General features: G+C 35.4%; 1 protein-coding gene across 9 annotated transcripts in view; it reads left to right on the plus strand.

Moving 5' to 3' along the window:
* SLTM (SAFB like transcription modulator) overlaps positions 1–17,884 on the plus strand; it is a 43,119-nt gene that overhangs the window by 5,170 nt on the left and 20,065 nt on the right. For 3 of the 9 annotated variants that reach the window (XM_054513515.2, XM_054513513.2, XM_054513514.2), the window contains exons 3-5: positions 7,405–7,490; positions 10,159–10,356; positions 11,240–11,287. In XM_054513515.2, coding sequence (XP_054369490.1) covers positions 7,405–7,490; positions 10,159–10,356; positions 11,240–11,287 — 332 coding nt within the window. The remainder of the gene's footprint in view (positions 1–7,404; positions 7,491–10,158; positions 10,357–11,239; positions 11,288–17,884) is intronic. The other 6 variants (XM_045899970.3, XM_045899971.3, XM_064570383.1 and 3 more) reach the window with 3 other exon arrangements.

Genomic DNA, 17,884 nt, shown 5'->3' on the forward strand with positions numbered 1-17,884 from the left:
TGCTTATTTTAATTGCTTATTTCTTTGTTGGAAGCTCATATATCAGAGATTAATAGTCTGTTATCTTCTAGAGTACATTTCTCAATGGCACTCGTGGCTCCTCCTTAGGCACTGATGTGTAAAGCATCCTTACTCTTAGAACACAGAACACGTGAAGCATTGCGACATCCTTTTATTCTTTACCACTTTGTTGCTGGGTTGGAAATCCTCATAACTTTTGCTGGAATATTACCCAGCCTCATTTTCACATTACCAAATCAGACCTTTCACCTCTGCCATTAAAACCTGAAGCTTGTTTTCTGCAGTTTATCTGGTGGAGTATATTTATCATCAAAGCACTCATGTACTTTTTTCAGCTGTTTTATTGTGTCAAATGTGATGTGTGTCAGGGTAGGGAAAATTTTCTAGTACTTTAAGACAGTGCGCTTCTCCCAAGTTAGTCCTCTTCTAGGCTTTCTGAATTAGGAGCAGAGGGCTTCAGACTATCACCTCTTTCACAAACTCATGTAAAATAAGGTATGAATTGTCCAGGAATTAGGGGAAAAAGAAGTATTAGTTGGTGGCATCAGAAATAACTTTAATGAAGAGGTTGAAAAATGGTTTAGGGTATAAGGGTGGAATTTACTGGTTAATCAACTATGCTATAGTCCTCACATATATGTCATATAAAAGGGCCTCAAGGTTCTGCGGTTCTAGGAGTTAACTACTCACATCCTGAACTCCACAGCCTGAGTTGGTCTTACGTAGCAGATCTGGTACCTTGGAATAGTAGTTTGCATGATGGCTTTACAATGTTGTTTCCAGATTATAAAAGGGAAATACATTCATTAAAAAATTTCATAATCCAGGGGCGCCTGGGTGGCTCAGTTGGTTGAGCGACTGCCTTCGGCTCAGGTCATGATCCTGGAGTCCCTGGATCGAGTCCCACATCGGGCTCCCTGCTCAGCGAGGAGCCTGCTTCTCCCTCTAACCCTACCCCCTCTCATGTACTCTCTCTCTCTCTCTCATTCTCTCTCTCTCTTAAATAAATAAATAAATCTTTAAAAAAAAATAAAAAATTTCATAATCCAGAAAGGCACTTTAGGTGAAAATTGCCCGTAATTCCATCACCTGAATCTATCACATGTGTTATTTGTTGATCTAAGTTGTATATGTACATGTGCATGTACTCATAGGAGATTTATGTTTATGGATTTTTTTTTTTTCCCCTTTTCAGCAACTAAAACAGGTTCACATCATACGTGGTGTTTTGTTAAAGGCAGATAGAATTGAAATTTTCTCTAGTCTGGAGAAGCTGAAAACAATAATCTTCCTTGTACTTTCTTTTCATTCTACCCTCTTAGTTATTTATGCTCAGTCATCCTAGTGGTTCTCTATGGTAGAGTCACTTGAGTTCTTAAAAATACAGGTACCAGGCTCCTGCCTCCCCAGAGGTTTGGTTCTGGCTGCTCTGTTGGGGGCACAGACTTCATTATTTTCTAACAGTTCCCCAGGTGATTCTCACGCAGGTAGAGTTAAGAACCACTGACAGCTCTAGACTAGAGCCTGAAGCTTGGCATCATTTTCATTCATTTCTTTCTGCTTGTCAGTTTGCAAATTGTTTCGTATACTTTACATTTTCCAAAAAACTTTCACATTGCTTTATTTGATTCTGACAATGAGGCTTAGGGTCAGCTAGTAGTATTTTCTTTCTGTTGATGGAATAGAAGAATAACCCATTAAAAACTGAGTTACAGTTTTGCTGCCTTTCAAATTAAAATCTTGTGTGTACACGCGTGCATGTATTTTGTGTGTGTGTGTGTGTGTGTCTTTGTTGAGTTTGGTTATCTTTAGACAACAAAGTTAACAGATTTTTTGAAATATACTTTTGGGGGTGCCTGGGTGGCTCAGTCATTAAGTGTCTGCCTTCGGCTCAGGTCGTGATCCCAGGGTCCTGGGATCGAGCCCCACATCGGGCTCCATGCTCAGCGGGAAGCCTGCTTCTCCCTCTCCCACTCCCCCTGCTTGTGTTCCCTCTCTCGCTGTGTCTCTCTCTGTCAAATAAATAAATAAAATCTTTAAAAAATAAAAAATACATACTTTGTATTTTCTAGATTTATTACAATGAGTGTGAATTATCTGCAGTAGATTTTAAAAAATATAATAAAACGATCTATTGGATGATTGCAATGTTTAAGACAACATACAAGGTCATTTAGAAAGATTTCAGTAGTAAAACATCAGTTTAATAGAAGAGATGCTAAAACCACATGCAGTTGTATGCAGACAACACAAAGCATAGTCTGATTATTTTAAGATACTGCATGCAGTTGGGGAGAGGTTGTTGCTGGAAACATTCATGTTCAGTTGGCTTATATTCTGAATCTTCCCCCCCCCGCCCCCCTTCTCAAACAACAATTTTTTTGTTGTTGTTACTATTATTCTTTAAATTTTATTTTATTATGTTAATCACCATACATTACATCATTAGTTTTTGATGTAGTGTTCCATGATTCATTATTTGCATATAACACCCAGTGCTCCATTCAGTACATGCCCTCTTTAATACCCATCACCAGGCTAACCCATCCCCCCATCCACGTCCCCTCCAGAACCCTCAGTTTGTTTCTCAGAGTCCATAGTCTCTCATGGTTCGTCTCCTCCTCCGATTTCCCCCTCTTCATTTTCCCCTTCCTACTGTCTTTTTTTTTTTTTTAACATATAATGTATTATTTGTCAAACAGCAATTTTATGACTAAACATTTTGTATAGTTGATAGCTTTGTAAATGTTTATGGGGAAGAGTTAATCAAGTTACAAAGTTTTTGGGCAAAATTACTTTAAATCTACTTTTTGAGTGGAGTTTTTTGTTTTGTTTTTGTTTTGGACATATTTCTGAACTTGAAAAGGAAAATTGCAAATCCTTAGAAGGACCTTTTGCCTTTGGAGGAGAAAACCAGTTTATGACCTAGAATCCTTTATTCATAATTCTGAAATACAAAAGTTCTGAAAATTGAAAGTTTTTTCTTAAGTTTGTTGGCAAAAGTGAGGCTATTTATGGTCTTGATTTATTTATAGTCTTGATTTATCTCATTTGGCGTGAATATGCATGTTTCATTGCACAGATATTTCTGTGATTGATTGAGAGACCCTGTTCCAGAAGCCACTGGGAAATGTAGATTAATAAATGGTGTATATACCGTCATACTCTTCTAAAATCTGAAAATTCTGAATTATCTTTAATTCTAAAAATTAAATACTTGTGGACCTGTACACATTTATGTTGCATAAATAAGGAAGTGTTTCTAGCATCATCTTCCTTTGGTGTATACATTTTTGCTTTGCCATTTTACTTTAGACCCTAAAATCACGCAGAGTATTGCAGTATTTTTATGTGGAGTTATGTAATTTCAAAAATAGCCATGTGTTACTACTGTGATAGTTTAAAATGTGATAAGTTAATTTTGCTTCCATTTGTATTTTGTTATTCAGACTATCTTTACTGCTCAGTTTATTTTCTAGTTTTGTTTCTCAAAGCATTAAAGTTAGGCTTCAGGGGTGACTGGCTGGTTCAGTCGGTGGAACATGCGACTCTTGATCTCAGTGTTGTGAGTTCGAGCCCCATGTCGAGTGTAGATGTTGCTTAAAAATTAAAAAAAAAAAAAAAAAGTTAGGCTTCGGTTACATTAAACTTTTAAGTTAGCACCCTCATCCTGGTCTTACCACTTTCCTTTGCACCAGCTCACATTCCTGTGGCACGTGCCTGAGTCTTTGAAGGACTGAAGATTAGTTGATTGATTTGCTGTAGGAGTTTTGATAGCACAGGCTTAAATGGGAGCTGGAAATAGAAATGGTTACTGACTGTACAAAAAAGAGCCAAAGGTGGTTGGTGTTGCTTGTTGGAGTTTAAGGGGGATTTGGTTTTTCTTTTAAGTTATTTCTCATCTGTGACATAAGTTGGGAATCCATGGAGGTACTCTAGCATCATTGAAGTTGGGAGTTTTACAGACTTAGTACTGAGAGGATGGGGCTGCACAAGGTGCTGGTTTGGCTGGCATGTCACCTCTTCTTGTCCCATTGAGGGCTGAATAGAAATCCAGACCTTGTTATATCCAACCTAGGGACTTACTCCATTATCAGTCAGGAAATCTGTCTGCTCATTTTATAACATTGTACTAGGTTCTGGGCTAGATGATGATCATCAGAATTTTTTAAAACATGAGTTATATTTTATATGGGGGAAGGATGATACTTTTTTCATAAAAGAAGAAATTACAACATAGGTTCTAATTCAACAGGTATAAATTTAAGCCCAAATTTACAGATTATGAAAGCAGTCAAAAGCTAGAGTGTAAAATTTCAGGGGTTTTTTGTTTGTTTTTTGGAATGATCAAAGACATCTTTATAAAGTTTGTTCATGACTTCATTCTAAATATGCAGAATAAAATATGGTGTCAGCTCATTCCTGAGACACCAACCAGAATTTTCTTATACTCTCTCAAAATTTAAAGATCAGTTTCTGAAGAGGGTAAAATTTCAGTTTTCTTAAACACTATGTACCTAACAAATTATTACTACAGTTTCATCACTGTATGTTTGAAAATCTTGTCCTCATGGTTTTTATGTTTACAAGCTGATACATTAAATGTCCAGTGCTTTCGTGTGATACGGCTGTTTATAAGAGTAAGGCATAGCACAGTTGCACCTTTTTGTGCACTTCTGCCTCTTGTGGTCTGTTTGTCATGGGGCAGGTCACATAATCTTGGAGGCTTACCTTTAAACATTTTATAGATGTGACTTTTGGAGCCTCTGTTTACATTGAAAGAGATAGCATTAGCAACTGGCACATTGTAGCCACTCACAGATCTAATGGCTTTGTGGATTTTGAGAGGTGGGAATAGGCCTGGGTTTAAATTGAAACACTGCTGGGATGCCTGGGTGGCTGCCTGGGTGGCTCAGTCAGTCAAGCATCTGCCTTCAGCTCAGGTCATGATCCCAGGGTCCTGGGATGGAGTCCTGGAGTCGGGCTCCCTGCTCAGCGGGAAGCCTGCTTCTCCCTCTCCCTCTGCCTGCTACTACCTCGGCTTGTGTGCTTGCGCTCTCTCTCTGACAAACACATAAAATCTTTAAAAAATAAAAATAAAAATAAATTGAAGCACTGCCTTTACTAGCTTGTAATCTGATTAGCTTTTGAGCAGCAGTTTCCTTTTTTATAGACTGGGGATAATAGTTTCAGAGTAGTTAGGACGATAAACTAAATAAATACATTACTGTATATAAAACGTTTATCCTAGTGCCTGGACCATGGAAGCCACTTAAGCAGTGATTGTGACTGCCAGTGTTGTTTTTGTTGCCGTGGTGCAATTTGGTTTTCCTTTAGGTAAACTAAAGCAAGTGAAATTCACCACGGAGTCTGCAAAGTATATGTAGTTTGTCATTATGCTGAAGGCTGCCATTTCAAAGATAATATCTTTAAACTGAGTTAATGAACCACGCCTTACTAGGATAATGTCTTTTAAGTAGGTCATACTAGGATGTAGTGGAAAGAACTTAGGACTGGAAATGAAAAGCCTTGGCTTCCAGTTCTGACAGTGCCATTTAGTAGCTTTGGGCAAGCTACTTAACGTCTCAGGCTCATTTTCTCTTTCCTAAGATTGTGATTACCTGCCCCAAGTACCATAGGGTGCTTGGGAAAATCAACTGAACTTTTTTTTTTTAAATGCTTTGCAAATTGTAAGGCAGTTTATAACTGTAAGGAGTAAATACTGTTTGCAAATGAGTTCCCCCCAAAGCTCTACTCTGTAGATTACTTGGTGGTGTGTTTTGGGGTCTTATATTTTTAAAAAGCTTATTTCTCCCAAAAAGAAGCATCTTTAAGGTTTTATACCATGGAACTTCCTCTAAATGTGATGGAAGAATTTATTTATTTATTTATTTTGTGATGGAAGAATTTAGTGAGCTCTTTTTCATCTGATACTGTTTTCAGGGAAGAAACATCTTCACTTTTTTTTTTTTTAAATATAGTAATAAATGCTTTCTGACCAGCAGACTTTGCTAGTTGTCCCTGTAGTAACTTCTAATTTCTATTTTCCCTAAAATACACACACCAACATTCCATATGGGAAACAAATACCACACAGGCTCCACACTTTCTCTTTTGATTCATATAAGCCCTTAAGAGACAGGGACAAGCCCTCTTTTACCTCAGTGGGTTAAAAAAAAAATCTCCACTCTTGATTTTGTTTTTCACATACCTGGAAGGATCAGAATCTTGTTGCCTTTTTATTACTCCTTCAAGGAAAGGGTTTCCAATTGGGAGTACATGGAAGATAGAGGCTGTTGAGGAGACTAGGGAAAGGAAGGTACACTGACTTTTTTTTTTTTTTTTTTTACAGCCACCTTAAACCTAAACTCTCTACCGTGAGAGTCACAGAAGCTTGAGATAGGTACATGGCAGTTCCTGTTTTAGACAAAGGGAAAAGTTGATGATTAGTTGGCCTCAGGAAAGAAATCCATTCACATTTCAAAATGAATTAAAAAATATATATATTAAAGTTTTAGCAGCTGTGTTTCCAGCATTTCTGATGCATGGTTTATTCAGTAGGTTTTTGTGAAGTGGCCTGAAAACATAAACTTTTAGCATTGGCTCTGTGGAAAATACATATTTCTTTAACTGTGGAAAGCATTTTTAAAGTCCCAACCACTGATTTGTAAAGTTTGAAGATGCGAGTTGGGTGGGGGAGGCCTGTAGTCTATCTGGAGGCTATTAACAGTTTTCAGTCTGAAGTAATTTCTCCTTGCCTTAAATCAGTTAAATTAGTCATTTTGTTAAGTGCCCAGCACCATTTATATTTAGGCCTTTGGAGAAATACCAAAATAAGCTAAAAGCAGTCACTTGTACTAAAGGAATTTTCTTTTCTAAATGGTGAAGCAAGATGTATTTGAGAGTACAAGGCAATATATAATCAACTGATGGACTGTAAGGTGTAGATTAAAGCATGAGAATTTTATTTCAGAGAAAGCTTGTTGAAGAGTAGTACTTAGGGATAGCTTTGTGGGGGACGCGAGTCTTGAACTTAGCTATCAGACATCTGGTGATAGATTCAGAACACCATTGAAAGGTGCTGCTACTTCTGGGAGAATTGAAGAGAAGAGAATTTGAGTGGCATAAAGAAAAATGTATTATATATATCAAGTCAGTTAAGATGGTGGGTTTGTATTAAGATTACTTGTGCAGTTTATTTTAGTGAAGCAGCATGATGTTCTTTAAAAAAGGTTTTTTGTTTGGGACAGCTATGAGCAGGTGGTTTACAAGCAGTTCGCATTAGTTTTGTCAGATGATTTGGGAGTAGAGAGTGATCAATACCGTGGGGTAAACTCTTCTGAATGTTTTTTACTCTTAAAGTAATAAAATATTGGTTGTTAGCCCATTTTCCTTCTTTCGCAGGTAAAAAACAGGAAGCAGATGAGTTGAGTGGAGATGCTTCTGTGGAAGATGATGCTTTTGTCAAGGTAAAGTGTTAATTACTCAGGTTAAGACGTTTATTTTGCATGATGAATTCATGCATTTTACTTGAATAATAGATCCTGAAGTATGGAGGTAAAATAAAGATAGAGACTTAATGTAGTATTGTCAATCTCATCATAGTTGAGAAATATAATAAATGACTTTGTCTTTAGTTAAATGAGACATAGAGCTAAAAATAATGTTTGTCCAGGCCTTGAAGTAGAAATCAGATGTAGGGGCCAGAGGAACAGCTGCAAGACAAATGATATGTTAGTTCCTAGACAAGGTACTGCAATGAGGGTATTGATAGTTTATTTTTCATCTGCCGATTGCATTTAGCTTCTTTATAAAATATACAGAACTTAGATTAATGTAGTCCTTAAAATGGAGAGAGAAGATTGCTGATGTGTTGCTACTTAGTAAAGAGCAAATTAAGAAATTTGTTTTGCCCTTTTTGGCTGCAAATGAATGTATTTCAAAACTGACCAGCCAGAAAAATAATGTGTACAGTTTTAACTGCAGTTGTGGCAGTTCTATAAGTTATTTTTAATCACAGGTTTTTTGTTTTTTGTTTTTTTTTACTGATGTGATCTGCTACTTACTGATCATTAGGTCTTAAGTAGTGTGGCATTTGCAGGAATTATTTAAATGAGCACAGTTCCTCCTACATCATGTACATTTATACCCCATATATTCTGTTTTCTGTGTACAGTTAAGTCCATGTGGTCATAACATCTCTGGATGTCTGTGTGCTCTACCATGAAGTCAGCTCATGTCCATTCACATGACCATCTCTCCTACTGCTTAGCTCTCTACCCTCCCCACGTTACATGCACACACAGACCACAGAGTGTACCACACGTCCCACACTTCACACCTTGCACTTTGAGGGTACATACGCACAGAGAGAAAGAAACGTATGGTTGAGGACTTAACCCTGAAATCAGATAATTTTAGGAAATCCTTGCCCAGGGAGCTGTTAAAATTGATGATTGCTTGCCTGTAATCAGCTTTTGTTTGAGCCTTTCAAAACTCTCCAGTCTTTCTATTCTGTTATCCTTGTGATATATCTTCCTTTAGGTTTGTTCCTTTGCTCTTATTTTCTCCAGGTGTCTTCACTAGTGAGTGTATGATTAAGCAAAAATTATTCATAAGCTGGAAAAACATTATGACTTAGTAAAAACATTTTAATTTTCAAATGTCTAACTTTTAGCTCTTCAGTTCATAAAAATCTTACATTCATTTGAAATGTTAGGAGGTGATATATGCTTCTATTTAGCATAATAGTACTGTCTTTTGTATGTGCTGCAAAGGATACCTTCGTGTGATTATTAAATGAGCCTGGTCATAATGTCTAGAAGAACAAAAGAGCTTTTTTTAAAAAAAATCTGATTTAAATAAATCTTCAGTTTCTTCTTTCTACTTCCTTTTTCACTTTGGGGAGGTACTGGCATATGTGATGTATTTGATAGAAAATAAGTGAATATACTTATCTCTCAGAATTGGTAATTCTGGAATTTATACAGTAGTGGTGAATAAATATCACCTATTGCCTAGACATGAATAGTGTAGTAATTGCTTTCATTTATAGGTGAGGAGAATGGTCAGAGTTGGCACTTCAGAATAGATAAAGTTCCCTTGGTGATTTCCCTTGGTTGCTTTTTTTTTTTTTTTTTTTGCATTAGTAAATGCAAAAAGTAGGGACTGTTACACAGTCCCCTACTCCGTTTTCAACCTCCAGTGTTCCCTTACTTATACGTGGTGAGGTTGGTTAAACCTACTGTCCCAGAGATGCCCTGCTCCCAAGCACTCCACCTTCCCATACAATCCTGTTCCTTTTCTTTGCCTGCCTCCCCAGAAATTTCTGTTTCCTCACTGTAGTTCAGCTCTGAATGATTAATAGTCATGCCCCTACCCTTTTCCCCTTTTAACCCAGAAGACTTTTCTTAAATCTGTTATATTTACCGTAGAATAAGGAAGGGGGAAGAGTGTTCATTGCTTTCAACCCTTTCTTTGCAGTTAAAGAGGAAACTAACTAGATTGCTGCTTTTCTTTGTTTCTACTGAAGCACTGTGTGTCCATAAACTTTGAAGGGCAAACAATTCCTTCACCGAGACAGTCCCCAACCTGTGTTCCCCTGCCTAACTGGGATTGTGGCACAGTGATAGATTTTAAAACAAATACATTTAATTATTTGCATTTTTTTCAAGAACGGAATGTAACAGTTGGGGTGCCTTATTACTAATTAGAAATAAACTTTGTTATAATATGTAAGACTTGCAGAGTCTTTGAAGTTAAATCAAACTATGGCACATGGAGAAATCAAGTCATTTCTGTGAAGCCTTATCTTCTAGGACAGCTTCTGGAATGTGACTTGGTAAATATTAAATAACTGGAATTTGAGACCATCTCTAGTAGCAATCTAGTTAGTGCGTATCTCAGTGTGAGAGATTTGGGAACTTAGATGCATGGTTCAATGACTTTGGGATTTGACTCCCTCTATTTTTAAAGACACAGTTAATATATAGGGTCAAATGATTGAACTTTGGGAATAATGTCAAAATATGGTAAAATTTAAAACATGTAGACATGTAAATTACCAAAAAAAAAAGTTTGGTGGATAGCCTATAGTACTTTGCCTCTAGTTGTACCAAATTTTCTTACCATTAAAAGGACTGTGAATTGGAGAATCAAGAGGCACATGAACAAGATGGAAATGACGAACTAAAGGACTCTGAAGAATTTGGTGAAAATGAAGAAGAAAATGTACATTCCAAGGAGTTACTTTCTGCAGAAGAAAACAAGAGAACTCATGAATTAATAGAGGCAGAAGCAATAGAAGATATAGAAAAAGAGGACATCGAAAGTCAGGTCTTTAGACAGTTTTTTAAAAATGTGAACAGATAAATTAAGTAATAAATAATAAAAAGTATTTCTTCTAGTTCAATGTGGAAGTCTGAGAATTTTCAGAAAATATATTTTTGAATTTATTTATAAGTCACCTGAAATCCTACTAGCTTTTAAATTTTGGCTTATGATCTTCCACATTTGTATATATTTGTACAGAATAGTTATTATGCCTTTAGTTGCTATTTGTTCTATATAATGTTTTCATATAATGTATCATGATAACTTCATAATGCGTGTGTTATACTGTAACTTACTAGACTGAATAGCCACTCCTTTGATTTGGGACATTTACATTGAAGTTGTTTTCTGTTCCACTATGGATGAGTGTATCAGTTCACTCTGATCTTGCCAACAGTACTGGATGGTAACTTTTTATCTGTTGCTACTTTAGTAGATCTAAAAGGTTAACTTGCATTTCTTTGGTTATTATCAAGGGTGGGGAATTACTTAGGAAAGTTTAATTTAAAGACATATAATTTAAAAGATACTTTCTTTGACTGAAAGAGACCATTTGTCCTGCTTTGAAATATGTTAGTATGTCTTAAGAAAACCAGTGGATTAGGGAGGGAGTCAGTACAGTTAATGATCATGCTTAGAATACTTCCATTCTACCTAGCTTAATAAATGAAGGGCTCAAGAGATTTTTCTAATTCTCTCTCAATGTGACTACTTTTATGTTGGCATAAAAAATATAGTCTGCATTATTAAGCATTGACTTAGTACCCATGGTATCGTAGACACTGTACAGAACACAAGGCAAGTGATAATTAGATAGAGCATAAAAGCATTCTCATGTTACCCAGATATTTTGTAAAGCAAAGCTATTGTATACCCTTTTACTTAGGAAATTGAAGCTCAAGAAGGTGAAGATGATACCTTTCTAACAGCCCAAGTAAGTTTATATTTAGTCCTATGAATATGATATTGTGGGTGGAAGGGCTTGGAAAAGGAATCTTATTTTGACTTCAAAATCCTCTAATTCATAAAACTGCCTTGAACTTAATACTGAATTATTTATGTGGTATATACGAAATACTTAAAATTGGCAGCTGAAATTTCTGTTGCCACAAAGGTAATTGGAAGATATTATAACAAGGTTCCTACCCTTTTCAGAAGAAAAATAAAAATAATCCATCCTTTATGTTAAAAAAAAAAAAAACTCTGGTTACCAGTCTTTTGAGAAGTCTACACTCTCCTTGATTTTTTTTTCCTGTCACTTTGTTAAGAAGTAAATCATTTAGAAGTACTAATACCCTTTACAAAGCTTTATTTAAGATTTTGCTAATTTAACACACCTAGGATGGGCATAGTGTAAAAATGATAAAAATCTCTGTTCTAGAGATTTACTCGGGTGTGTGTTTGTGTGTGTGTATGTGTGTAGAAAATGAGTGCTCTTCTATTGCGTGTTGTGTTTTTTTGGTATATATGATTTATATAATGTACATTTTAAAGCATGGTTTACAGGGGCTATAAACACATTTATATAACTCAGTTGCTACAATGTTTTCTTTTTAGTTTATCCTTTGGTTTTGTTTTGTTTTGTTTCCATATCTGTACTTAAGAAGCCTTGTTCATGTACCTTCTTTAAATAGTATGCTTTGAAGTAGAGATAGGACTTTCCTCTGTTTCCCAGATTTAGAAAAAAATAGTGATCAGGTCTATTATTTCCTTAGTTAATATTTGCTAGAAGAGTATGTAGTGGGGCTCATATTTATGCACTGCTTAGCTGATTGCCTCTGGTCACACACACCTTCTTTCCTGCAGCTCTCTTGCCTTTGAAATAATGGTGAGCCACAAATGCTGGTGAGGTATCTTGGCTTTCTGCATTTATTGCAGTGGGAGAGAAACTGCATTTCTGGGAGAAATGTGTCTGATAATTTAGAATATTCAGGAAGGAAATGTTAGGACTGTGAAAGTCTGTAGATTTGTTCCCCGTGCGAGCTACAAATAAGTTCATTTCTGAGTGATAAAGATTAGTTGAGGAAAATTAACTTTCAAATTGAGGGGGCGTACCTTTTTTACATTACTAATTTGCAAAAAGGTAGAGTTGAGCTCATCATATTCTTTAGCAGCTAGCTTGTTCATTTCCACTTAGGCCACTCCTGTAGTTGTGCAGGTTGTAAGTTGTGTAAAGGCACCAATCATATCTAAGGGGCCCCATTCACATAATAAACTATATATTTATTATAAAAATTAAACAGATGGAAGTAAAGTATCTTAAGGAATGGATACCTTTTTCTAATTTTCACAACATGGCCTGGAGAGGGCCTTGCTCCCCTTCTATCCTGATAATGAAAGAACAGTTATTTCTCATCAAGGGGCAAGTATTGCCTTATTGTATCAAAAGATAGAGAGGTTACATCTTCAGAGAAGTTTTCTTTAAGTAAAATGACCTTTTTTCTCCTTCTAAGTAATGTACAGTGGAACATCTAGCAACATATATAAATGTGTCTGCGTTTCATTGTGTTTTTATTATCATTAAATATGCAATTAGTATTCAAATGTTCAATTGTGTATAGTTTTTGTTTTTTGTTTTGCTTTTTGTTTTTACAGGTTTTGTACAAATACGATGTTCCCGTTCTGGTTGATTGAAATGTTTATTAGGTCTCTTAAAGGTTTTTCCCTCCACTATTTTATTTGTTGAAGAAATTGAGTTGTGTATTCTGTAGAGCAAAGGTGGTTGGTAGAGTTTTTCTTAATGGGACTACGTAGAAAATATTTTAGCTGTTGTGGGCCATATGATCTCTGTTATAACTATAAAACTCTGCATTGTTGTGTAAAAGCATCCATATACAGTGGGTAAATAAATGGATATGGCTGTTTCAGTAAAAATATTTACAAAAAGAGGCATCTAGCATAGTTTGCCAATCCCTGCTTGTAGGGTTTCCAGAGTCTAGATATTGCTGATTACATTTCTGTGGAGTCATTCAACATGATTCTTTGTTTACTGTATTCTCTGTAAATGGGTAAGTTGGCCATGGGATCTAGAGGCTTGCTGTCCGATTCAGGGCACCCCACCCCCAACCCAACACACCCAACTACTTCATAGATAGTATTGTGTTCTTCCATTTGGCTACACCTAATGTCTGGTTATATCTTCTCGATGATGGTACCAATCATTGATCCATACCCCTTGGATCAAAGTAGTGATATTCTAATTCTGTCATTTCTTCCTTATTTATTAGCTGGAATGGTCCTAGAAATAGAAATATCTCCTACTATTTGGTTACTCAGTGGTACCATTTACAAAGGAAAGCCAGCATATATATTTATTTCTGATGCTTTTCCTTTTATTTACCAATTTTTGGAATAATGAGCCAGTTCCTTACTATCTTTAACAGTGACTAATGAGTTTTTTATTTTTCCTCCCTTAGTTTCATTTTGAATTCATGGGTTTAAATATATTTAATGTATTTAAGTCCATTGTAGTTATCGTTGTTCAATGTTCAAATTGCCCCATCTGTAGCTTGTGAGAGCCTCTTCATTTCAACATGATCCTAGTAGTCTTTGATTGCTTTCTGGTATGTAATGATGTTCCTTTTTCTTCTCTAGACCTAATTAGCCATTGTTTCCTTTTTGGTGGTAAGTGGTTTTCAAGAACCTGGTCTCGGTGGTAGGGGTGTTCATTGCTACTGGGTTTTCATGCTTTCTAGGTCTTTTCTTTCAAGATACAGTGCTAGTGAATGTGTGTGGTTTTTTGGTTTGTTTTTGCTTTTAAGTTAAATAGATTTTGAGGTCATAGGGATACTTCTAAGTTAATCATTTTCTTTGTCTTACAGTATACCTACAACAGTCTTAGAAACTTAATACCAACACCACTATCAAAAAGATTACTGAGAAAAACAAAACAACAGATTACTGAAAATGATTTAAGATTTTTTCCCCATTATATCTGTCCTAAAGATGTACCCTTCTAAAAAAAAAGATGTACCCTTCTAGGAATGAATAGTTACTGCATATTAGACTAGTTCTGCTCTATATGGTTATATCACCCCAACTCATACAGATTTAGGTTGACGTGTTTCATTTTATTTTCAGTAATTAAAGCATTGCTTTTAAAAAAATTGAATCTGTAACTTCTTGTGAGTATATAATTCAAAATAGCTAGAAAATTTAATCTGATTTTATAATTTACAATATTTACATGGTTTCAAAATCAAAGCTATGAGAAAAATGCATTCAAAAAAGTCCCTTCACTCAAGCCAGCTTTCAGGCTTACTTGGATTTTAAATATTTGGCCTTTAAGCGTTAGCCTCTGTTATACTACATAGAATTTGGTTCAAATTGTGCTTCTATTAGTTACCTATAATATTATGACTTTGGGCAGATTCTGTTAGTCAGTTTCTGTGTCTGTAAAATGAACATTGTAATTCCTACCTGCTGGATTGATGTTAGGATTGATCATAGATCCTGGCTAAGTACTAAGAGTACCTGTGCAGTCTGGTTGTGATACTGTTTTATTAGCTTGAAGATACCCGTTACTTGAGAAATTTGGGGAAATTTTTCTCAAAAATGTTTATGTTTGCTAGTGCTGTAATTCTTAAAAATTTCCTCTAATCTCAGTCTCTTCAGTCTTCTGTGATCACACCATGTATATTCCTTTTTCTATTTGCCCTTGCCCTTAATGTTTCACTAATTTGATACCAGTTTTTTGTCATATGAAGTCTGTGTACCTTGAAAGCCAGATTTATCTGTATCTCCTCCATAAAACTTTCTTTAGTATCTTTTATGTAGTGCTTTATGGTTTACAAAGAACTTTTTATATCCATTATCTTATTTAATTATTTGTATTCTATTTAGGTCGTATGTTATCTCTATTTTATGGGTAAACTTCAGCTAAGTGGATAACAATACCACAGAGTAAAACTGTTTCAGTGGTAAAGATAGGATAAATACCCAGGTCTCAAGATGTCTAGTTTGGTATTGTTTTCACTAAATAAGTGCACACTAGTAAATGTTTTCTGAATTTCATTGTACTTACACAGTGCTGCAGTTAAGCCCGTTACATAAATGGAAATGAGCAGTTCACTCCTTCCATCTAAAAATAGTAGTGTCTCACACCACATTTATTCAGTAAAATCATTCAACAAATATTTATTGAGTACTTATCTTGTGCGGGGTATTTTGTATTTCCTATGACCTTTAGCATATTGCATAGATAGCAGGCAGTTGGTGGTTTAAGGTTATTTTGAAGGTTTATTTTAAATCAGGCTGAATATGCTGTTTATATACAAGTCAGGGGAAAGGAGACTTTCCAGAAGAGGTCTTCTTACGTAGCACATGTATGTTACATTATCTCACGAGATTAACCTAGGGGGAAGGTAGAATGAGTGTTAGTGTATATACATATATATACACATATGAGTATGTGTATCCTTACTGTATATATAATAAGCACTTTATTAACTGAAAAATAAGTCCTTCGCTTGTCTTTGTCTCTTATCATTGCTGCTCCTAGGATGAAATAAAAATAGAGAAGCTTCATATATGACTTTTGGCATTTGACTAAGGATTGTAGATCCTGCTACAAAGATAAACAACATGAATTCCTACCTTACAGGGAGCATTTGCTTCATTTTCTTATGTGAAATATTACATTTTTTTTGAGATAAACTCAAAAAGTAGTTAATATAAGAGGATGCTTTACATTGTTGTTACTGATTTAGTATATTTTTCATTTGAAAAAAACCTGTTTTCAGTGGAGGAAAATTATTTTCAGATAAGGTGCATATCATTTGTATCATTTAGACAGGAAAAATTTCCCATTGTCTTTCTTGTATTTCTTGTTTTGTTTCCTTTTTATGAGGACTTTTAGGCTTACGTAGGGCCAAAGGTTTGACTTTAGTAGTGCTTTGTTTACTGCACATACTGCACAGCAAAGTCTGCACTGAACTGTGGCTTGTCTTTCCTACTAACCCTAGTGGTTTCTGTGCTTCACCCCCAACTGTTAGTCGGTTTTATTTTCTAAAAGCCAGGTCAGACTCTTCTAGGGGCATTTAAGTATATGTAGTAAAGCTAGCGTTACCTCTAATTTGAGAAACTAATGTTATGAGTCCTTTCAGAAGACATGTTGAGTAATTAGGATAAATATCTAAAAGCTCTTCAGCAAAGTAAGGCAAACCTTACCAGTTATTTTAGCAGCAAGAAATAACATTTCTAATTGGTAGAATTACAGCAGAAAGGATTTTGTTTTTTACATTACAGTTTTTAAATTTTTTTACTTTTTAAAACAGGAGATAATTTGGCCATTTTTTTTTTTTTGAACCTGTCAATATGGCAACTCTAAGAGAATAACTGGGAAGTGGTGTGCTGTTGGTAGATAAAGAAACGGCAGGTTGCATTCTTTAAGTTCATTTGTTCTCCTGAGTAAAAGTTAAGATATTCCAGTTTGTTTATCCCCCCACAACAAATTACTGGACTAAAAGAATTTGGAAGAAAAAGATAAATCGACAGTTCATCCTTTCTTTGCTGCCATTGCCTGCCACTCCACCCAAGTGAAAGCATTTTTCTTTCCTTTCCAGATGTTGCAGATTAGAAACAATGACTAAAACTAAATTCTGGTTCAACAGAACGACAATAAAGAGGTTATTAGAGCATAATATAATGGACTTATGTGATAATACGATTCACTTTGCTATCAATCAGTAATCTACTTGTTTTTGGACTCTTACTTCCTAAGCTTGTGGTTTAGTTGTTTCAGTGTTTTTAGTTTCCTTCATGTTTAGTGTGTAAAGCAATTGGGCATTCCATAATTTGGGGGCACTTACATGTTAGCTTAAAGTCGAAAAATCCTTTAAAATGATTTCTTAGAAATAATGGTGGTTATCAGATGAAATTTTGAGCATACGGTAAAATATTTGACATTTTTAAGGAATGCATGCTTTTTTGGAATCTAAAATTATGTTATAAGATAAATACACCATTTAAACTTTTGTTTACCGTTCAATTTTTAAAATCTTCTTTCATTACTAGGCTGTCACTCTAAGGCAGTAGTTCTTAAAATGTAGTCCTTGGACCAACAGCATCAGCATCACCTGGAAACTTGTTAGAGATGCAGATTCTCAAGTCCTGCCTCCAGACCTGAATTAGAAACTCTGGGTTGGTGCTCAGCAGACTGTTTTAACAAGCCTTCCAGGGGATTCTGATACAGACTGAAAGTCTGAGACCCACTACTCTAAGGCTTTGTGTGTGGTAGCTTCATACCACCTTGACTGAAAATGATCTACTTCGACTCAGCTTTTATTTTAAAAGTTATAAATTAAAACATCCCTTAACTTTTTTTTCCTTTCCCGAGATTAAATGAATATTTGCTTATTCTGATCTTTAATTTGGGGAAAATGTTGGTTTTTTCTTGGTGTGACTTTGACTACCTTCAGGGGTTTTTTTGCAGTATTTGCTGGGTAGAGAAAAAGGGAAAATCCCTTTGCAGTATTCCTGTTTTCAGGCTAGCACATGCTTAATTTTAGATTAAGCGAAGAGATCACATATT

This window comes from Mirounga angustirostris, unplaced genomic scaffold (assembly GCF_029215605.1).
Source record: "Mirounga angustirostris isolate CCGP_5_RB_7025 unplaced genomic scaffold, mMirAng1.0.hap1 SCAF_9, whole genome shotgun sequence".
Classification (NCBI taxonomy): Eukaryota; Metazoa; Chordata; class Mammalia; order Carnivora; family Phocidae; genus Mirounga; species Mirounga angustirostris.